Source organism: Athene cunicularia (assembly GCF_003259725.1).
Source record: "Athene cunicularia isolate RWA chromosome 9 unlocalized genomic scaffold, athCun1 chr9_part1, whole genome shotgun sequence".
NCBI classification, from domain to species: domain Eukaryota; kingdom Metazoa; phylum Chordata; class Aves; order Strigiformes; family Strigidae; genus Athene; species Athene cunicularia.
In genome coordinates this window covers 24,452,969-24,471,338 of record NW_020799110.1, presented here as the reverse complement: position 1 = coordinate 24,471,338, position 18,370 = coordinate 24,452,969, and the positions used below count along the sequence as shown (strand labels likewise).

The 18,370-nt window shown below is 39.5% G+C and overlaps 1 protein-coding gene across 6 annotated transcripts in view; it reads left to right on the top strand.

Annotated features, from left to right (window-relative positions):
* The window catches only part of KLHL24 (kelch like family member 24), a 26,498-nt gene extending 15,714 nt beyond the window's left edge, over window positions 1-10,784 (top strand). For 3 of the 6 annotated variants that reach the window (XM_026854734.1, XM_026854733.1, XM_026854736.1), the window contains 5 exons: window positions 3,772-3,956; window positions 5,084-5,202; window positions 6,277-6,465; window positions 6,884-7,072; window positions 8,250-9,709. In XM_026854734.1, the coding sequence (XP_026710535.1) occupies window positions 3,772-3,956; window positions 5,084-5,202; window positions 6,277-6,465; window positions 6,884-7,072; window positions 8,250-8,450 (883 nt within the window). In that variant the 3' untranslated portion in view covers window positions 8,451-9,709. Of the gene's footprint in view, window positions 1-3,771; window positions 3,957-5,083; window positions 5,203-6,276; window positions 6,466-6,883; window positions 7,976-8,249; window positions 9,711-9,747 lie in introns of those variants that run through there. The other 3 variants (XR_003399012.1, XM_026854738.1, XM_026854737.1) reach the window with 3 other exon arrangements.
* Window positions 10,785-18,370: the final 7,586 nt, after the last annotated feature.

The following is an 18,370-nucleotide window of genomic DNA, read 5'->3' as shown; positions in this document are numbered from 1 at the left end:
GAGGGAGGGACCGTGGGAATTGAGACCAAGGACCTCCTTGTTTCATGAGCAACTGGAGTGTGGCTGTATCTTGTAGTATTTGGTGTGGTGGCGGTTGTATGTTTATTGTGCAATTTGATAAAGAAAGCAAATACACTCAGACCTAACAGTCTTGACAAAGTGCATGGTGTGTATGTACTTGAGAACCTGAGCAGCCTCAGTGTAGCATTCCAGTTTGTAAATGAAGTACCTTGCCTGATACAGGTGATTTCTAGGGTAGCGGGGTGTTGGTTTGGGATTTTGTGGGTTTTGTTGGGTTTACTGCTGAGTTTATTAAACTGCACTGTGAATTCGAGTAGGCAGGAATAAGAGAAATAATTTACAAAGAGAAAAACTGGCTGGCCTCCCAGCAGGAATTTTTTCCCAAAAACTGGCTGGCCTCCCAGCAGGAATTTTTTCCCCTTTTCTATATACATTCATGGAATAGTTCTTTGTCATTTTGTTTCTCTTGCCTATAGCAAAAAGAGATTGTGTTTTAAAACAAGTTGCTATGTCCCTCTTTCCCCCATGTTTTCATCACACCATTTTCTGAGCATTTCTGGGGGGTTTGGGGAGCAGGGGATGCTGGAGAGCTCTTTTCCTTCTTTCTTGTATTCCTCCAATTTCTTTTTTATATAAACTGTTTCTAAAAGGAGACAGGCTGCAGGGTCAGAAATTCCCACGCCAGTGTTTTTACTGAAACTTCTGGAAATGTGATTCCTTGTATGGGTATGTATGCACCTACGGGTGAAGAGTGTTCTACCCATTTTTTAAAAGAACAGTGTTTTTTTTTTTTTTTTTTTTTTTCTTTTTGAAGCAGTGAAGTGTTACCTGAAGTAAATACCAGGTTACAATGTGGCATAACGGTTGCCTGCTTGCTCTTTTGCCACTAGGCATTGTTGACAAATGCAGGTCTTTTTAAAACATTTTGTACCTGTAACGACATAGTGACATCTTGAGGTTGTTTCTCATGCTCCTTTTAAGTCTGCCTTGTCCCCTGCTGGTTGTATTGCACAGCAGTGAGCAATAACACATTTCCATATGCAAACCAAACCAGGCTCTTCCCACAGTATGCTTTGAATTATCTTCAGATTTTCATGTACCTGTGGATTCTTCAATCACACCATTTGTTAGGCTGTCTGATAAAAATGAGTGTTCTCTTGAATTACTCAGAAGTTACTACATTCACACATTCTAACACATCCTTTTTAGTTGCCTTTAGAAAACTTCAATGTAGTTCCTTCTTTTTCCCCCAAGGGAGATGAGTGTTTATTTCACTGCACATTTCTGTCATACCATTTACTACTCAAAAGTGAATTAACGTGTGTGAGAGATTTACCATAATTCCTGTAATTTGTCTACCAAATTTAAAAGGTTTTTGAATGTAATCAGATGATTATAATTCAGAACAACTGAAGTTCTTGTGTCCAGCTGACGCTGTGCTGGTTGGTGTTCTCACCTCACCTAAAGGTCTGCATGTAACTTGAGGACCCCCTGGAAATCTACTCTTAGGAACGCACAATTTTTTGCACCTCTTTCTGATGGGAGAGCGTCTCCTGGAATCTCTAAAGTGCTTGTTTTAGTATTCTGATCACACCATTTCTTCTGAGGGGCTACAAGGAAGACTTTATGTACCACTGATTGAGATCACAGCTTTTTCTAATCTCCATTCAAATATACCCTTACTTCTTTTCTGGAATTAGCCTTTGCCTGTATGTTCTTTTGGTGTACTCCCACATCTTTAATTTTTTCTTTTAAACTGATGTGCCCTCCATCATTTGCAAAAGATCTGTTGGAACTAACCTTAAAATCTATACAGTGCAAAATACCAAGAAAATGTAACAGAGAAAATGTTTCTTAAGTGAAGAAAGGATAGTTACATAGGTACTAAAATGCTGGGAAAAAATTTGGTTTTCTGTGGATTTTAAATACTGTACTAAATGAATACTTTCTTCAAAGAGCGAAAGTCCATCATAGCAATTTTCATAAAGAGCACTCTGATCAAAGATTTTGGTTCATTTAGTTTTAAAATAAGGATCAAAAATCTGGTACAGTAAGCTTTTCAGTAAGTGGAGGTACTGATTCTAATCCAGAAAGTAATCGACAAACCTCTTTCATACATACAGTTAGCTGATATAGTTGGGCTTGTTTCAAAGGCAAATTATGAGATGAGTATCTTGCTCTTAAGGAAATTCTCTTCCTGGGTAATGCTTTACTGTCATGGGAAATTCCCCGCTCTTACCCTTTGAGAGATTCTTTTCAGAGTTGTTCCTCAAAAAAGCAAAAAACAGTAACAGTAAATACATAGAAAGCAGGAACGAGCATGACTTCAAAGCTGAGCAGCTGAAGAGAGTGTCTTCTGACTAGTTCAGGTGCGTAAGTATACCTCCTCAGATACATATCTTTGTTATATAATGTTATAGCACATTGCCTTTGCCTGTTTAAAATATTCTGAGTAGAAATATATATGGTGTATTTAAATTACAGCGTGTGGTCACAAGGAGATAGAAGGGCTAACTAGTTTTATTCCTGATGTTTCAAAATGGGGAACACGTTATCAGGATTTCTAAGTTAATATGTGCATAAGTTCACATGTTAAGACATTTGGGGATGGACCATGCAACTTTTATCTCAAATACAGTCTTAAGCCTTTTTTTTTTTTTTTTTTGAGGACTGCAGTACTTAGCAAAGGTGTGAATGGGATGAAAGTTAATAGCACCAACACAACAAAAAGGCTTCTCAATCTTGCATTCAGTTTTTCTTAATTAATAGACAACACTCCTTGAAATAACTGTATCAATGCAAAATCCTTTAATCTAAAAATGCCCTGAAAAGAAAGGATTTTGACAGATGTTTACTAGGAAATTATAAATTTGTAGGGAGGAATAAAAGTTGGTCATAATTTGATTTGCATGTTGAAGATGGTTGATTTCTCCACATTCAAATATGGATTAACGTATAATGAGTTGTTATTCCTGCAGATATAGAATATGTATAGTGCAGAAGGTTAGTAAAATAAGAATTAGTGTGTGGAATAGAATTTAAAGGCTTATTTACATGTACTGCAGACTGTCTAATACTTAATTTTTTCACACTGAGTTTTTATTTTAGGCTTGAATTTTTACTTCAATATTCCTTAATGTTTCCTTCTTATCACTACACTTCTTTCTCACTTTCTTGACTGGACATTGGCTCTAAGGTCTGGGGCTTTTTCCCTCTTATTCTGGTGACTATATGCCTTCAGCTTTTTTTCTCATGAAATAACCCCAAAGATTTCAAACTTTTTGAGTATTTAAGCAGTGCAAAGTACTGTGAATTTTGAAAAATTCAGGGGGATCACAGGGAATGCGAGGACTGGTTTCATTGTGAAACACATTGCTCATCTCATGGTCTCTGGCCTCGCTTGAACTGTTTCTGATGCCTCTATGTACACAGTCAAAGGAGAACTATTATTAGAGTAAGGGCTTTCTGTATTTTTTAATTATTTGATTTTTACGTTGAATGTTGTGCAGTGCAAATCCACCACTTACACAGAATACCTGTCAGTGGAGTAACTTGCTGTGTAATGAGACAGTTGGAAACAGTAAGAACCTCTGTTTGCTACATGACGACTTTTTTTTTTTTTTCCCTGTATAAGTTAATGCTAACTAGTAAATTTCCCGATTTTAACAGTTTTGAAGACAGTATTGTTTGGCCTTCATGTACTAATAAATAATCTTCTATATCTTAATTTTCTGTGTTCTTTTTTTTTAGATCAACTGGTTATTCTGAAGTGATAGTTGTTGTTGGAGGCTGTGAAAGAGTTGGAGGGTTTAATTTGCCATATACTGAGTGCTACGATCCTGTAACAGGAGAGTGGAAGTCACTGGCTAAACTTCCAGAGTTTACCAAGTCTGAGTATGCAGTGTGTGCTCTACGGAATGACATTCTCGTTTCAGGTGAATAATCCCAACAATTTTAAGATTTCTTTCTTTTCTTTGTTTTTCTTAAGTACTGTGAACTTCAGAAGCTCAACTGACAATCACTTTGTGATGTAAATGGTGAACACCAGCCCCAAACCAATCTTACTGTAGAAAATGGTGTTTTCTGGGATTTTTGTTTGGCATTAATTGGTAGTGTTTTACAGCTGATTCCAGGGTGTCAGTTGTATTTAAAGAGATGATTTTATGCTCGCTAAGTACACTGCTTTAAGATTTATTAGTGGCCTGTTTGCAGCAACAGATGGAAAAATTGCAAGCAAAAAATCGAAAGCAGTGTTTTTTCTAGCAGCATTTTCTCTGCTACAAAATATTCTGTGTCCTGGTTAAAACACCAGTTACCTAGGAGCACTGTAGAACTGGTATGTTGCTGGTTACTTGCTTCTGTCCTATGGCTTGCCTAGACTCTGAAAGAAAAACGGTTAAAGCTTCTTCTTGTCATGGGAATGTAAAGTGGAAATTTATTCCTTTTAGCACCAGAGTTGGGGATCCATTTATACCAGCCTTTTACAGTGAAATGAGCAATAGCTGTAGGTGTTAAACACCTCTCATTCAGTCTTTTAGCAAGGGTAAATTATAGGGTGCAGCTGATGGTTTAGAAACTAAGCCCCATGTGTTAGTTTAACCAAAGAAAGTCTCTCCTCAGATGTGTAGTACCTGTGTCGTTTGAACAAAAGGTAAAATGAAGGAGATGGATGCATGAACCAAATGGAGGAGCAGCTAGTGTTAGGGATGTGCCATGAGGTACATCAACAGTTAAGATTTTGAGTGTCCCATCCGGGTAGTGGCAGTAAAGGAAATCTGAAGAGCAAGGGCAGAAGCCATTAAAATGCATTCATTCCAATCTTGAGAAATAATCTAATGTGATGTCAGCATGTTACTGGGAAAGGCACACATAAGTAAAACAACTTAATATATGTTGTCATGTTTGAAATCAGACTTCTTCAGTCTAGCCTAGAAATATAGATAGATCTTTATTTCACATAAAAAGGATACAAAGTTTTCATTGCCCACTGTAGAGGGACATGTTAACATTTCTCATTCAGTAATAAATTTATTCAAATTGGCTTATTTTTGTTTTTAAAAAGGTGGAAGAATCAATAGCCGGGATGTTTGGATTTATAACTCTCAGCTTAACATTTGGATCAGAGTTGCCTCCTTAAATAAAGGCAGATGGCGTCATAAAATGGCTGTTCTTCTTGGTAAAGTAAGAGAAGTATATTTATAATTTTTTTATAGTGGAGATGTTTGCTGTATAAAAGCATTGGAGAAAATACGTACATATTTAGTATTACTTTGTATTTCCTATCAAATAATTACAAAAATGCATATTTTCAAATAAAAGACTATTTTAAACAATTAGGCTCTTTATCAGTTAGACGCTATCTGTGGATATGGAAATCATGTTATCCCTCAGTTGAGATTTTTTGTGGGGTTTTTTGTCATTGAAGCCCAAGAAGCAATTTTTTGGGAAGCAGAGAAGCATCTGGATTTGCCCATGCTTCAAAAGTGCTGTCAAAACTTAACAGTTTATGCAGTTATTAACAGAAACTGGTACTCCTTTGAGTGTTAGCTCTGTGCTCTTTTATTTGATGTTTTATGTTGAAATTAACCAAATATGTGCTGTGGGGAAAATGGGAGGTTTTGCTGTATTTTGAAGGCATTAACATAAAACCAGTAGTTGGGATCAACTGCCTGTGGGGACTCCATTAATGAAGTTAGGGAAGATGTGCATGTGGTATCCCTTTGACCTCTTAAGAGATGAAACTTGCAGCTGGAGCAAGCAGAGGGAAGAAGATAGGAGTAATGAGCTCTGCTTCTCAAATATGAAAGAAGCAACAGGAAAGCAAAGTTTACAGAGTGAGAGGAAGAAATATTTTTGTAAGCAAGTAGGAAAAAGGGAAAACACAGAAAAGGAAAGGTACATTTGGATGGACTTTGGCTGCTGCTGTTGCTCAACATAATCTGTGAAAAGAGAAGTGCAGAGAAGTGCCTTTTTTAACAAATGCCATTCAAACAGGAAGTTTCTCAGTATTAATAATACTGTGCTTTGAACATGTGTTTGCAGTGTCATACCACATGTGACTGAATGGAACTCTCCAGGGAGTCTTTACCTATTATTTTTAGATTATATCCTTCTCCTGTGTATAAAGTAAAATGTGGGGAAAGTAGCCCTTCACAAACCTAGCAAATTAGGATTCTTGCAGCTTTATTTTTTTATATTTAAATATAATAACTACTCTAAAAATGAAATGTTGATAGTTTTCACCACTTTGCACAGGTATATGTTGTTGGAGGATATGATGGGCAAAACCGCCTCAGCAGTGTAGAGTGTTACGATTCGTTTTCTAATCGATGGACAGAGGTGGCTCCCCTTAAAGAAGCTGTGAGCTCTCCAGCTGTCACCAGCTGTGTGGGCAAACTCTTTGTGATCGGGGGTGGTCCTGATGACAACACGTGTTCTGACAAGGTCAGTTATTTGTATTTTATTACTACTTCTATCCATGGTAAACAGCGTTTCTGGTTTAAAACCAGATCATACAGGGATTCTTTTTAACTGTTTTGCTGAATGGAGTTTGGAATTACTACAACACAAAAAGTAGAGAGTAGAAAACGTTAACTCAATGATACACCACTCCAATGGTCTTTCTCATAGATACTGTCATCACCTTCAAGTTCAGTGAATTCTTAAACTTGTTAAAAAGTAATACTGAAATACAGTGCATATATAGACAATATATGGACTTCTGTTTAGATTGACTTCATTTTCTTGATGGGATATTGCCCACCAGTATTGCTGCTTTACTCCTCTTGTATAACCTGTGTGGTAGTGCCAGGTTGTTACTTCAATTAGGCTTTTAATCTGAAATGCATGTATTTGTTTTCAGGTTCAGTCTTATGATCCCGATACTAATTCTTGGTTGCTCCGTGCAACTATCCCTATCGCAAAAAGATGTATCACGGCTGTGTCTTTGAACAATCTGATCTATGTTGCTGGTGGGCTTACCAAAGCAATATACTGCTATGATCCAGCAGAGGACTACTGGATGCATGTACAGAATACATTCAGCAGACAGGTAATTAACACTAAAAGCCCAGTAGACATCTGAAAGGTATTTTTTTACATTAATATCTTGGCATGAAATGAGTATACACTTGTTTAACCTTATTAAAATTGTGTTTCTGATTCCATTCTTTCTTGACTTCTTCATCTATACATGGAAGTTTCTAAACCAGCAGCTTTTCAGTTGGGTGTTGCTGTTAGCTAGTCCAGACATTATTTGAGAGCAGATACTGTTGGAAAACAATGTAACCGTATAATGGATGATGTTTTAATTGTACAGAAATTGATCTCCGTCAAGTTCTGCTGTATGTTTTAATTTAGACTAAAGACAGTAATTTCCTTATAATTCATTAAAGTTTTTCAATGTAACAAATATCAAAGGCTGTTTTTACAGTGTGGTAAAAATAAAAAAAACAAAACAATGTGTGGCACAGAAAGTGTCTGCCTTAAGCACTAAGAGCTGTATTATTTTCACGTATGGAACTGAGCAGAATTTACAAATATGTCCCCTCGGTAGTAAAGTATATGTGTATCAGTTAATTGTCCTGATGTTTATAAATCATCAGTCACATACTCTGTGGTATCTAACACAATTAACAGAAATTTCTTCTTTTTCCTGGCCTTCCCTCTATTCCTCTGTTTTGACCTGTGTTCTCTACTTAACACAATGTTTTTTCCATGTCTGCTTTTAAGGAAGAAATAAAATCCTTTCTCTCTTTGTTTCAAGTAAGGCATAATGCTGTCTTACGTACTCTTTTCTTAGTCATGACTTCTTTCCTCCCCACTCCTCACTATCTGTTACTCCTCTAAGGTGCTTCTCCTTGTTCCCATTTTTTTGCATTAAGAGTACCTACAGTGGCCCCTCTTCTGAAAATCTTTATTCTCTCTCCCTTTCCTTATCTCGGATGTTTAAATGGTAAGTACAGTGTTCAGCTATATTCCATTGTATCCCTTGTCTGAGCTGTGTATAGTGAAGGCTTAGACCTGAACTAGTCTTTTCTGTAGGATTGTGCTGCCGCTGTCCCCAGTTACTGTGCTTTCTGCATTGGCCCTTTCAGGAGGGAATAGTATAGGCCAGTCTCTTCACAAAGGGTAGTCACAATGCTGTCCTTCTGCACTGGGGTAAACATGCAGGAATTGAGGTTTTGTTTTTTAAATAATCGTGTATTCCTTTGTCTATTTTGAAACAGGAGAATTGTGGCATGTCTGTGTGTAATGGGAAAATCTATATCCTTGGTGGAAGACGAGAAAATGGTGAAGCCACAGACACTATTCTTTGTTATGACCCTGCTACGGGCATTATCACAGGAGTAGCAGCCATGCCCAGGCCAGTATCATATCATGGCTGTGTGACGATTCATAGATATAATGAAAAAGGCTTTAAACTGTAATTTTTTTCTTGAGAAAAGAAGATGGCGGCATGAATGAATCCGGTGGTCTGCCACAAGACAGGCTTTTTAAAGATAACTGAAGTGGGAAGATGCACTTTCCCTACCTAAGCGTCGTATGAAAATTATATCCTGTGCCTTTAAAAAAAGGGTTAATTTAACTTGCAAAACAAGTCTACAAATCTATCCAGTCACCAGAGTTCAGCTGTATCTGCTGTGGCCTCTGATATGAGAGCAGTAATAGTACATTGTACTAGTGTTCAGAAAGTTTGCCCTATGTGTGATTAGTAATTAAAATCTTGGAAGCTTTTTGAGGAAAGTGCCTTCACAAGCATTTGTGCCTGTGTCCTAAGAAGTGATATCTGCAAAATGTTTCAGGTTCTGCTAATTGGAAAAATACATAAGTAAATTCCAAAGAATCATCTAGGAGAATTACTGACAATTTTAAAAAGTATAATTATAATTCATATGCACAGCATTCTTACAAACAGATTACTTGGCTTAACCAAGTAGATTTTATGTCAGATCATGCATGGTTTGAAATTAAACAAACAAAACAAAACCAAACCCCAACCAAATCAGCTGCATAGGACAAATACTAGAATCTTTGAGGAATGCTTTTTTCTGAAGGAGAAATTGGTTGTTTAGTGAGCCACGGCAACACACTGTGGTAACGATTGTGTACCTTAACACTGTGGACCTTGTTCACAGTGTTGCAAAGTGTTCATCAGAAGTACAAGGCTACATGACATGGAAAACCAGTGACCACTGGGGTGTAGGCATGCATCTGTGAAGCAAATTTTGAATCCCAGTTTTTAACTCTTTGAAAAGTATGGCTGAAGTCTGAAAGCTACTGGGTTCACTTTTTGCTCACTGCAAAGTATCTCTAGACTACTCAAGGAATAAAGGATCATGAACTCTGGATTCTTCGCTTCTCAATCACATTATAAACTACCTGATGATAGAGATGGGGACTTGGGTTGCACCCTGCAGCTTATAAATTGATTTTTCGGATATTTCATCTGCAGAGATGGCAGAGCACCCACCACTATTTCTTGGCCTTTCTTCAGACAATCACTTACTCTAGCACAGTTAAACTACTGTATAAGCTGCTTGGCCATCAATAAAGAAGTTTTGGAAAGGTCCCTCCTGTCACCAGAAAACTATCTGTGGACCTGTCCACATAGCCATATGACGTAGCTCCCACATAACATGTTTTGGATAATTTTGAAGCCTAGGAAGTGCCTGTATTTTGATCCTTTTTTTTTTTTTTTTCTGTACTGTGTCTCTTTGTTTCCAGTACACAGTTGTACAGTTGAGGCACAAGTTCATAAAAACTGAAACAGCTCTTGAGAGTTGGAAAATGAGTAGGATTGTCTGTGTACCAATTTCCTGTTAATCACCAAAAACCTCAGGAACTGCCTTTCAAAGGAATTCGGAGGACAGCAGCCAGTAGGGAAGTTGGTCAGTGCCAGGGCAGGAAAAAAAAACATAAGCCCCCTGCAGAGACAGCCCTGGCCTTGGGGTTCTGGTCTCCGTGCTTGCTCAGGAGGGTGAAAACAAGCACCATTTCTGGAACGTCGTTTGTTCCACTGGACGTTCTTCATCTGTTTTCCCAGAGTATTTCTTCATGAGATGGAAATTCTGACCCTCAGTAGAACTATGCCAAACTGGGAGTCATCATTTTCAGTAAAATATGGTCATGACTTTTAAAGAGCACTGGGAGCTGCACTTTGTGATGCATTAACTTGTAACCTCAGGAAAGGACACAAATTTCAGTTTCTGGCTGAATACCAAACACTGTTTTATATATGTTAAGAATACTGAAAAAATACAAATCTCTGCGTATCAGTGGTGTAATTAGTTAGTCCCTGAGCATGTACATTCACACTGCCCTTAAAAGAAAGTCCCTCAGTAATGTAAGACAAATGAATCAGATAAATTAATCCTTTTCTAAGTTTCTTGTGTTTCTGCTCACCAGGTGTTACTTTGAAAAGGTAATTTCAGTACCTGTGAATAAGGTCCATTGATAGCAATGGTAATTGCCCAGTAACTGATATTATATACTAACACTGTATATAACTTATGCCATCGTTGTAAATGAAAATGTAAAAAATGATAGGAGCACTTCATTAGAGATGCAGTTTGAGAAATACTCTCCTTTCCTTTGATTTCCTTCTGTTTGTATGAAGACCTGTAATGTTGATTGTCACGTTAAACTGTTTAAACATGCTTTATTCCATAGGTGTAGAACAATGTCATTTATGTATAGGTATCTTTTTATCTTTGTTTATAATACTGCACTAATCTGTAAATAACAAGATACTGCTTTCCATGGCTTTGAACATGCATTTTATAGTTTAGTTGTCTTAACAATTTATGTACCATTACCTATTATTTTGAAAATGACAGTGTTTAATGAACCAGTAAAGGCAGAAATGTAGGTGTAGAAGAAAACTTCTGCTTGCAGTTCTTGAAAACCTGTATTCAATGCTGAACAATTACATGTGTGGAGCATTGCTAAAATGACAGTTACTCATGCAGTGATTTCCTTAAAACAAGTAGTGTATTTTTTTTTCTTGTTAACTCTGTAAATAATTTGCACTTACGGCCTGCTCTGTTAGAACAATTATTTTTAGATATACTAGAAAAGAACAATTGGACTTTTATAATTTAATGAACATATACAATTTTTCTAGAAGGATGCATTAATTTGGATGTTGCATTCCTGAGCCACCTGTTCTCTGATGCATTTCACCTGGGTAGAGATTCACAGAATCACAGAATCATCTAGGTTGGAAGGGACCCTGGAGATCTAGTCCAACCATTCGCCTAGCACAGATCCCACCTAAAGCCTACCCTTAAGCTCCAAATAGACCCTACTCTTGCACACCTTCAGGGCTGAGGACTCCACCACCTCCCTGGGCAGCCCATTCCAACACCTAACAACCCCTTCTGGAAAGAAATGCTTCCTAATATCTAGTCTGAACTTTCCTTGGTGCAACTTGAGGCCATTCCCTCTTGTCCTGTCACTTTCTACTAGGCTAAGAGGCTTATCCCCAGCTCTCTGCAGCTTCCTTTCAGGTAGCTGTAGAGGGTGATGAGGTCTCCCCTCAGCCTCCTCTTCTCCAGACTAAACAATCCCAGTTCCCTCAGCTGCTCTTCATAGGACATGTGTCCCAGACCCTTGACCAGCTTTGTACCCCTTCTCTGGACACGCTTGAGTCATTCAATGTCCTTTTTGTAGTGAGGGGCCCAAAACTGAACACAGTAATCAAGGTGCAGCCTCACCAGCACCAAGTACAGGGGCAAGATCCCTTCCCTGTCCCTGCTGGCCACACTAATCCTGACACAAGCCAGGATGTCATTGGCCTTCTTGGCCCCCTGGGCACACTGCTGGCTCATATTCAGCCGGCTGTCAATCAACCCCCCCAGGTCCCTCTCTGACTGGCAGCTCTCCAGCCACTCCTCCCCAAGCCTGTAGCGCTGCTGGGGGTTGTTGTAACCCAAGGGCACCCCCGGCATTTGGCCCTATTGAAGCTCACGCAGTTGGGCTCAGCCCATGGCTCCAGCCTGCCCAGGTCTCTCTGCAGAGCCTCCCTACCCTCGATCACATCAACACTCCCACCCAACTGGGTGTCGTCTGCAAACTGACTGAGGGTGCACTCAATCCCCTTGTCCAGATCATCAATAAAGATGTTAAACAGGAGTGGCCCCAACACCAAGCCCTGGGGGACACCACTCATGACCAGCCGCCAGCTGGATTTAACTCCATTTACCACAACTCTTCAGGCCCGGCCGTCCAGACAGTTTTTTACCCAGTGAAGTGTGTGATTGTCCAAACCTCAAGCAGCCAGTTTCACCAGGAGAATGCTGTGGGAAATGGTGTCAAAAACCTTGCTGAAGTCAAGGTAAATTACATCCACAGCCTTTCCCTTATCCAATAAGCAGGTCACTCTGTCATAGAAGGAGATCAGATTAATTCAAAGATTTAAACTCTTTACTGTTGTATCTGGCTGCTTGCAGTTTATGGGCTTGAGCAGCAAGAGAGATTTTATGTCTCAGCTAGGAGAGAAAATTATTACTGTCATCTAGTATAATCAAAAGATTTCCATCATAAATGTAATAGGTTTGGTAGTTTTAAAGTAGAGACACCTGCACAAAGATGTAACTTCAGTCTAACCATACATGGGGAGAGGGCTCAACTATCTCCAAAGTCACACCTAAAAAATAAATTCTAAGAGTTGTCTAATAATTCATTTCACCAAACATATAATTACCTTTTAAGTATTTCACTCTTAAAAGGAAATGATAGTAAATATTTTTCCTTTTCCACATTGATGTCCAGGATGAGTTATATCCTTCTGTTCTCAGCAGTATGATGTTAATTGAAAAGAAAGTTGATGTTTCCTCGCAGCCTGGCTTCGAGAAGGTTTTGAATAGATAACTTCAGTACTGCCTTATAGTGCAGTCTCTAGCCTTCTGCTTGTAGATACACTATGCATCCTCTCATTATACAGACATCCAGAGTGTAACATGGCCTGGTAATCATTTAGTTTTACTCCCTTCTTGGTGGTGCTTAAGTGGGCATAATTTGTGGAATCTCTTCTATTTGTACCATCAGATGATTCATTTTATACTACACACTTGGTAAGCATTTTGAGGATTTGGCACTGTGCTTTCCAGTCTAGCACCGAGGGTCCAGAGGTGTACTGCTATTTTTTATTCTAATTGGCACCAAGGCCATTTTCATCAGAGGTTGCTTTCATTTCTACTCTGTGAAGCACAGATATCTTTAATGCCAATTATATTGATGCGGACCCATACCATAACTGACTCAAACTTTTTAAATGGTATTTTTAACACTGCAAGTTTTTGAGAGAGGCTGATGTAGGAAGAGGAGGTGCTTACCTTGACAGAGGTTCAGAGGAAGCTTTGGTCACCTGTGCTTGTTGATTACTTGTGCTTGAGAGTAAGCATACTGCTGACTGCTCCAGCTTCTTCCTCAAAATAGTTGACTTTACCACATTATCTTAGATAATTACTCAATTTACCCTGCTGTTGTTTTATATGAGCTGCAAGGTCAAAACAAGCAGCAATCCCACTTCCTGTGATTTCAGGTTTCCCTCCTGCCCAAGGCAGGTGGAGTGCTGGAGCTGTGACTCTTAGTGGGTAGGCAGAGCTGTGTACTTTGTCCAGCTCCAAAGAGAGAGACAAGAGAGAAACTTAAATTGGGGTAGGGTAAGAGATGGCAGGAGGAAACACAGTGTGGTTGGGGCTTGTGTGTTTGGCCTGGCTTGCTGAAAGCAAGACATTCTGCATGCTCGTAAGGTTGCAATTCCAGATGCTGAAACTCGGGTGGTAAAAATACTTCACATTTGTCAACTCACTGAACTCAGGTGGAGCAATAAATATGCATGTATGGTCATGGTCTTCTAGTGGCAGTGTTCAGAAAAGCCAAAGGTTCATTTTTCCTAATTGCCCAATTAGGCAAGTATTTGTAGGGTTTTTAATACCACTGAAGATGGCAAAAGCCAATTCAAGAGCATTAAGAAACTCACAAGACTTGATCACTGTGCGGCAAAATGAATGTTTTCATCTGAATGTAGTCTCGTGCACACAAGAAGGTACAAATTAAATGGGTGGTTATGCTTGGTTAAAAAATCTGAGCAACGTATACCCAGAAAAAGAGTCTACATGGTAAGACGAGATTTTTAAACAGAAATTTGCCATCTGGTTGGGGGCCAAGCAGTGATTTTTTTTTTTTTTTAATGTCTAGCACACAGGTTTCCTCAGTGTTGAATTATTTCAGGTGATGTTAATAAAAATGGATCTCTCCGTCAGTATACTGTGATTGTGTCAGTGCTATGAACCTTGCCTCTGAACAGAAAGCAGCCTCCTGCTACCCCTAAACCAGATGTGTGAATCACATGCTCTCTGCACGCAGGCCTTGTGTCATCTGTCTTCCATAACTAGTGTAACACATAAGTTTATGTTCTCAAAGTGTATAGCCCTGATAACATTACTAAGAACTCTATTTACAGGAACATTTCTTTTTTTCTACTGTAGTGCTCCATTTTATGCTCATGTTTATGTGCGCACATCTGTGCGTGTGGATAATTTTGTGATCATTTTCTGATAGTGCTGTTATAAGTAATGCACATAAAAGCCCCTGTGTACAGCATGTTGATAATGTAATTATGGCTTCCTTTGTATTATTAGTTCCAAAGAAAATAATGTGTGTTAATTTTGAAAATACCTGTGCCTTGAATTCACCTATATTTTTATCTATTGTGAAAGAGAGCTTGGATTACTTCTCTCAGTGTATCTTTATTAGGATCAGTCTTACTGTCCAGACTGTTCATGTCCTTCTAAGACAAATAAGTCTTGTCATTCATTAACCAGAGTAGTTAAACCTCTTGTTTAGAATATGCCTACAATGCTTCCATTATTACAGTGCTATGGCAGATTTAATCTAGGGAAATCAGTATTAGTTTTTTCCAATTTTTTTTTTTGTTTCCAGCACTTGTCAGTGACAAAGGACTTGAGTTTAGTCTTTGACTCCCTGTCCTTAACATACGCAGTTTCTTGGTTTAGTCAGTAGCCTCTATGATATTTGTGAATGCTCTGACTTGTCAGTCATGAACCTCTTGTTCAGTATACGTAATATGAAGCAATAATATGGTGCAGCATGGCAATAAGCAAATCAAGAGACTTGAATGTAATGTACTATTACTAATTTCATCTGTAAATGCTGGACCTATGAGTCATTCTCCTTTTGGTGCACCTGTAGCAATTTGGAGTCAGATTGATAGGAGCTACTTGGCCCTGGAAAGAGAATTTACCTCTGAACTGTTACTCATATGGTATTTTATCTTCACCTAAAATCATGTTTGGATTTTCCTTTTTTTTGCTGAGGAAAACAGCAGTTCATGTTATTCCTTGCCAGTTCCTTTACTTACTGGACCATAAAAGGCGTAGTTCTACAAAGAGCTGATCTTGTCTTCAAGAACAACCTGGTGCAGCACAAATGACATTTGAACAGAAAAGTGCAGACCACTTTATTGCGTGCCAGAGTCAACGTAACGTTATCTTGCATATAACACCAAGGTCTTCAGATTGTGCTGACAGTAGAAAAGTGATTTTGTAATGTAGCACAATCGCAATAACACCTGTTATATTTAAATATGTTTCTTGCATAATTCTTCATTTTTTTTTTTTTTTAAGTTCAGTGTATCTAATAAACATTTGCCTTTTGAATAGTTCACTGTGTTTTATTTGGGTTATGAGAGGTTCCAGGGTGGGGCTTGGTGGCACAAGGAGGAAACTCCTTCCTGTTTTTTCTGGGTCATTTAACTTGGATTCTGCCCCTTTGCAGTCTCTGTATCTATCCATCAGTCTATTCTGTCTCCCTTTTTAGGTGTTTTCCCTGCTCATCCTTCTGTCCTTGTCATGGAATTTACTCTTGATGTGAGTAAAGGTGAGCTAGAGTCTGTGCAGAAGAGCAAACTTCAAGGAGGAAGAAAACTGGAAAAAATTATAAATCAGAGGGGTGGGATATGAAATAGCAGTTAGTCCTGGGTATTGCAATGGGAAAAGGATGTGAATGGACTTGGAAGACAAAACCAGCATGGGTAATCAGGAAAAGGTAACATAATGCGAGGAAGGGGATTGGCAACAATACAGCTTGGAAAGAATCCTATAGAAAATTTATTCTCCAAAAATTAGCTACCTGGCCATCTTGAGGTCCCACTTGAAGGTGGCAGCCTAAGGGTTCAGACTGTGATGGAGTGGCACTACTGCAGTTGAACTGGTATAATGAAAGTTTGGTTTAATACCCCTTTTTTTACAGATTACACCCATCTTTTGAATGTTTCTAGTGGTGCACTAGCTGTACTAGGGCTGCTTCTTCCCTGTAACGTGCATTCTGGATCTCAGACTCGGAACTTGCCCTTCATGTAATCCTAGTTTTGCCTTTTCCCCAAAACCTTTTCTTTTAGACATTGAGACAATCAAATACAACTTCTCTACCTTTGCCCTATAGCCCACTGAGATCTAATTTGTATCGCAAGTCTGTTTGTTCCCTATGTGGTATATTCAGGTGTGGGGTGTTCTAAAGGCAGTGGGACCTGATGATTGGTATACTCAGTGTCTCTCTGAGACAGAGAAATAAGTAAAAAGAAGAGAAAGAAAGAAGGAAGGAAAGAGAAGCTCTTTGTAGGAATAGTGCCAGACATTCTCCATTTTTATATAACTTAAATGGATATGGGGATGCTGCATCTTTCATGTTTTTTTCTGCAACTTTGAGAAGAAATAAAGTAGCTGCCTTAGTTTCAAGTTTCAAACCTACCCCCACTGAGATGAGTCTAAATGTTGCACTACTGAGATACTTGGTGCTTTTCAAGTAACTTCTTAAATGAAATAAAACTTGGCAAGTGTCTGCTGCAGTTCTACAGTGTGGCAAGGCTGGTTTACAGCAACCAGGTGGCTCTTGCTGTGGTGCCAACCCAGCTCAATGCTTGCAGAAGTTTACTTTCTTGAAAGGAGTAACATTGCCTAAGAGTCCACAGACTGCAAAGCTATGGAAATATTTCTGATGGCTGGAAGCCTGTCTTGAGATAGTCTTGAACACAGTCGACTGCCAGCAGTATTTTAACAACAGCCTCTTCTTCCTCTTTCTATTAAGCAGGAAAAAGGAAGAAAATAAAATTGAACTGCACTACATATGTACTTTTCTTGATCAAAGTAATACAAATTTGAGTATAGAATGGTCTCTGTCAATTGCCCTAATTCACATTGCTTGTTTGGTAAGAAATCAGAAAGCCGTTGTAGTGGTGGTCCTGAAATCAGAGGAAAAAAAAAAAAACAAACCAAAAGAGGACTTTAAGGGCTAACCCTTGAACACTCAGCATACACTTGCTAATTAGTGGGCTCATAAATAAGTTTGCAAATACATGTATGAGCAGGACATTTATTTCTGCTGGTTAGCAGCTCGCTGCACGAACAGTGGGGCTACCACAGACCAAAGAACTCCTTGCCATTAGCCACGCCTGACAGAGGTATTACAGTGGCCAAAACCAAACACAAATTGTGGTATTGACTACACTAACTTGGACAATTTTGGCTCCGATTTGAGAGACTAAGAAATAGGGCAAGTAGTAAATATGGTATAAGGTATTTTTGAAGCCTATCTGTAGTGAGATCAGTGCAAAAACGCCCTTCGGTGGATCTTGTGTGCCCAAGGGGTAAGGGCCGGCCGGGCCGCCACCCCAGCCCTGAGGTGACGCGGTGCTCTGCGCCTGCGGGGGCTGTGGGCACCTGCACCTCGGGCAGCCCCTGCCTCATTTCTTGCGGTCTTCTGGGTTTAGGTTGTTTTTTGGGGTTTTGTTTTTCTTTTTTCGCTGATCACCGTCCTGAACATCTTCTGTGTTACAACGCCTTCCTCACATGAGGTTGCTTCACCCGGTAAATCAGGATTAGGTCGCTGCAGCTGAACAAAGGCATTCCAGTGTCGCCAATCTCGGGGGTTTTTCTGGTGCGAAGGGTGAATTACCGCCCACAAACCGCGCCTTGCCTCCGCACAGCGAGAGAGGCGCAGGCGGGTCCCCGCAGCGGCGGCCCCGCTTCAGGCCGCCTCCGCCTCGGGAATCTTCCCCGCCAGAGAGAAGCTGTTAGCCGGGAATTCTCTTGCTGGTTGTAACCGCTGCCCGGAACGCTATGCAGGGCAACAGCGATTCTCGTCCTCCGTGCTTGCTTTTTCTCAGAATGGGGCTTGGTGAGCGTTTTCGGCCGAAAACGTGCACGTTTGCACTTCCCCGCCAGAGAGAAGCTGTTAGCCGGGAATTCTCTTGCTGGTTGTAACCGCTGCCCGGAACGCTATGCAGGGCAACAGCGATTCTCGTCCTCCGTGCTTGCTTTTTCTC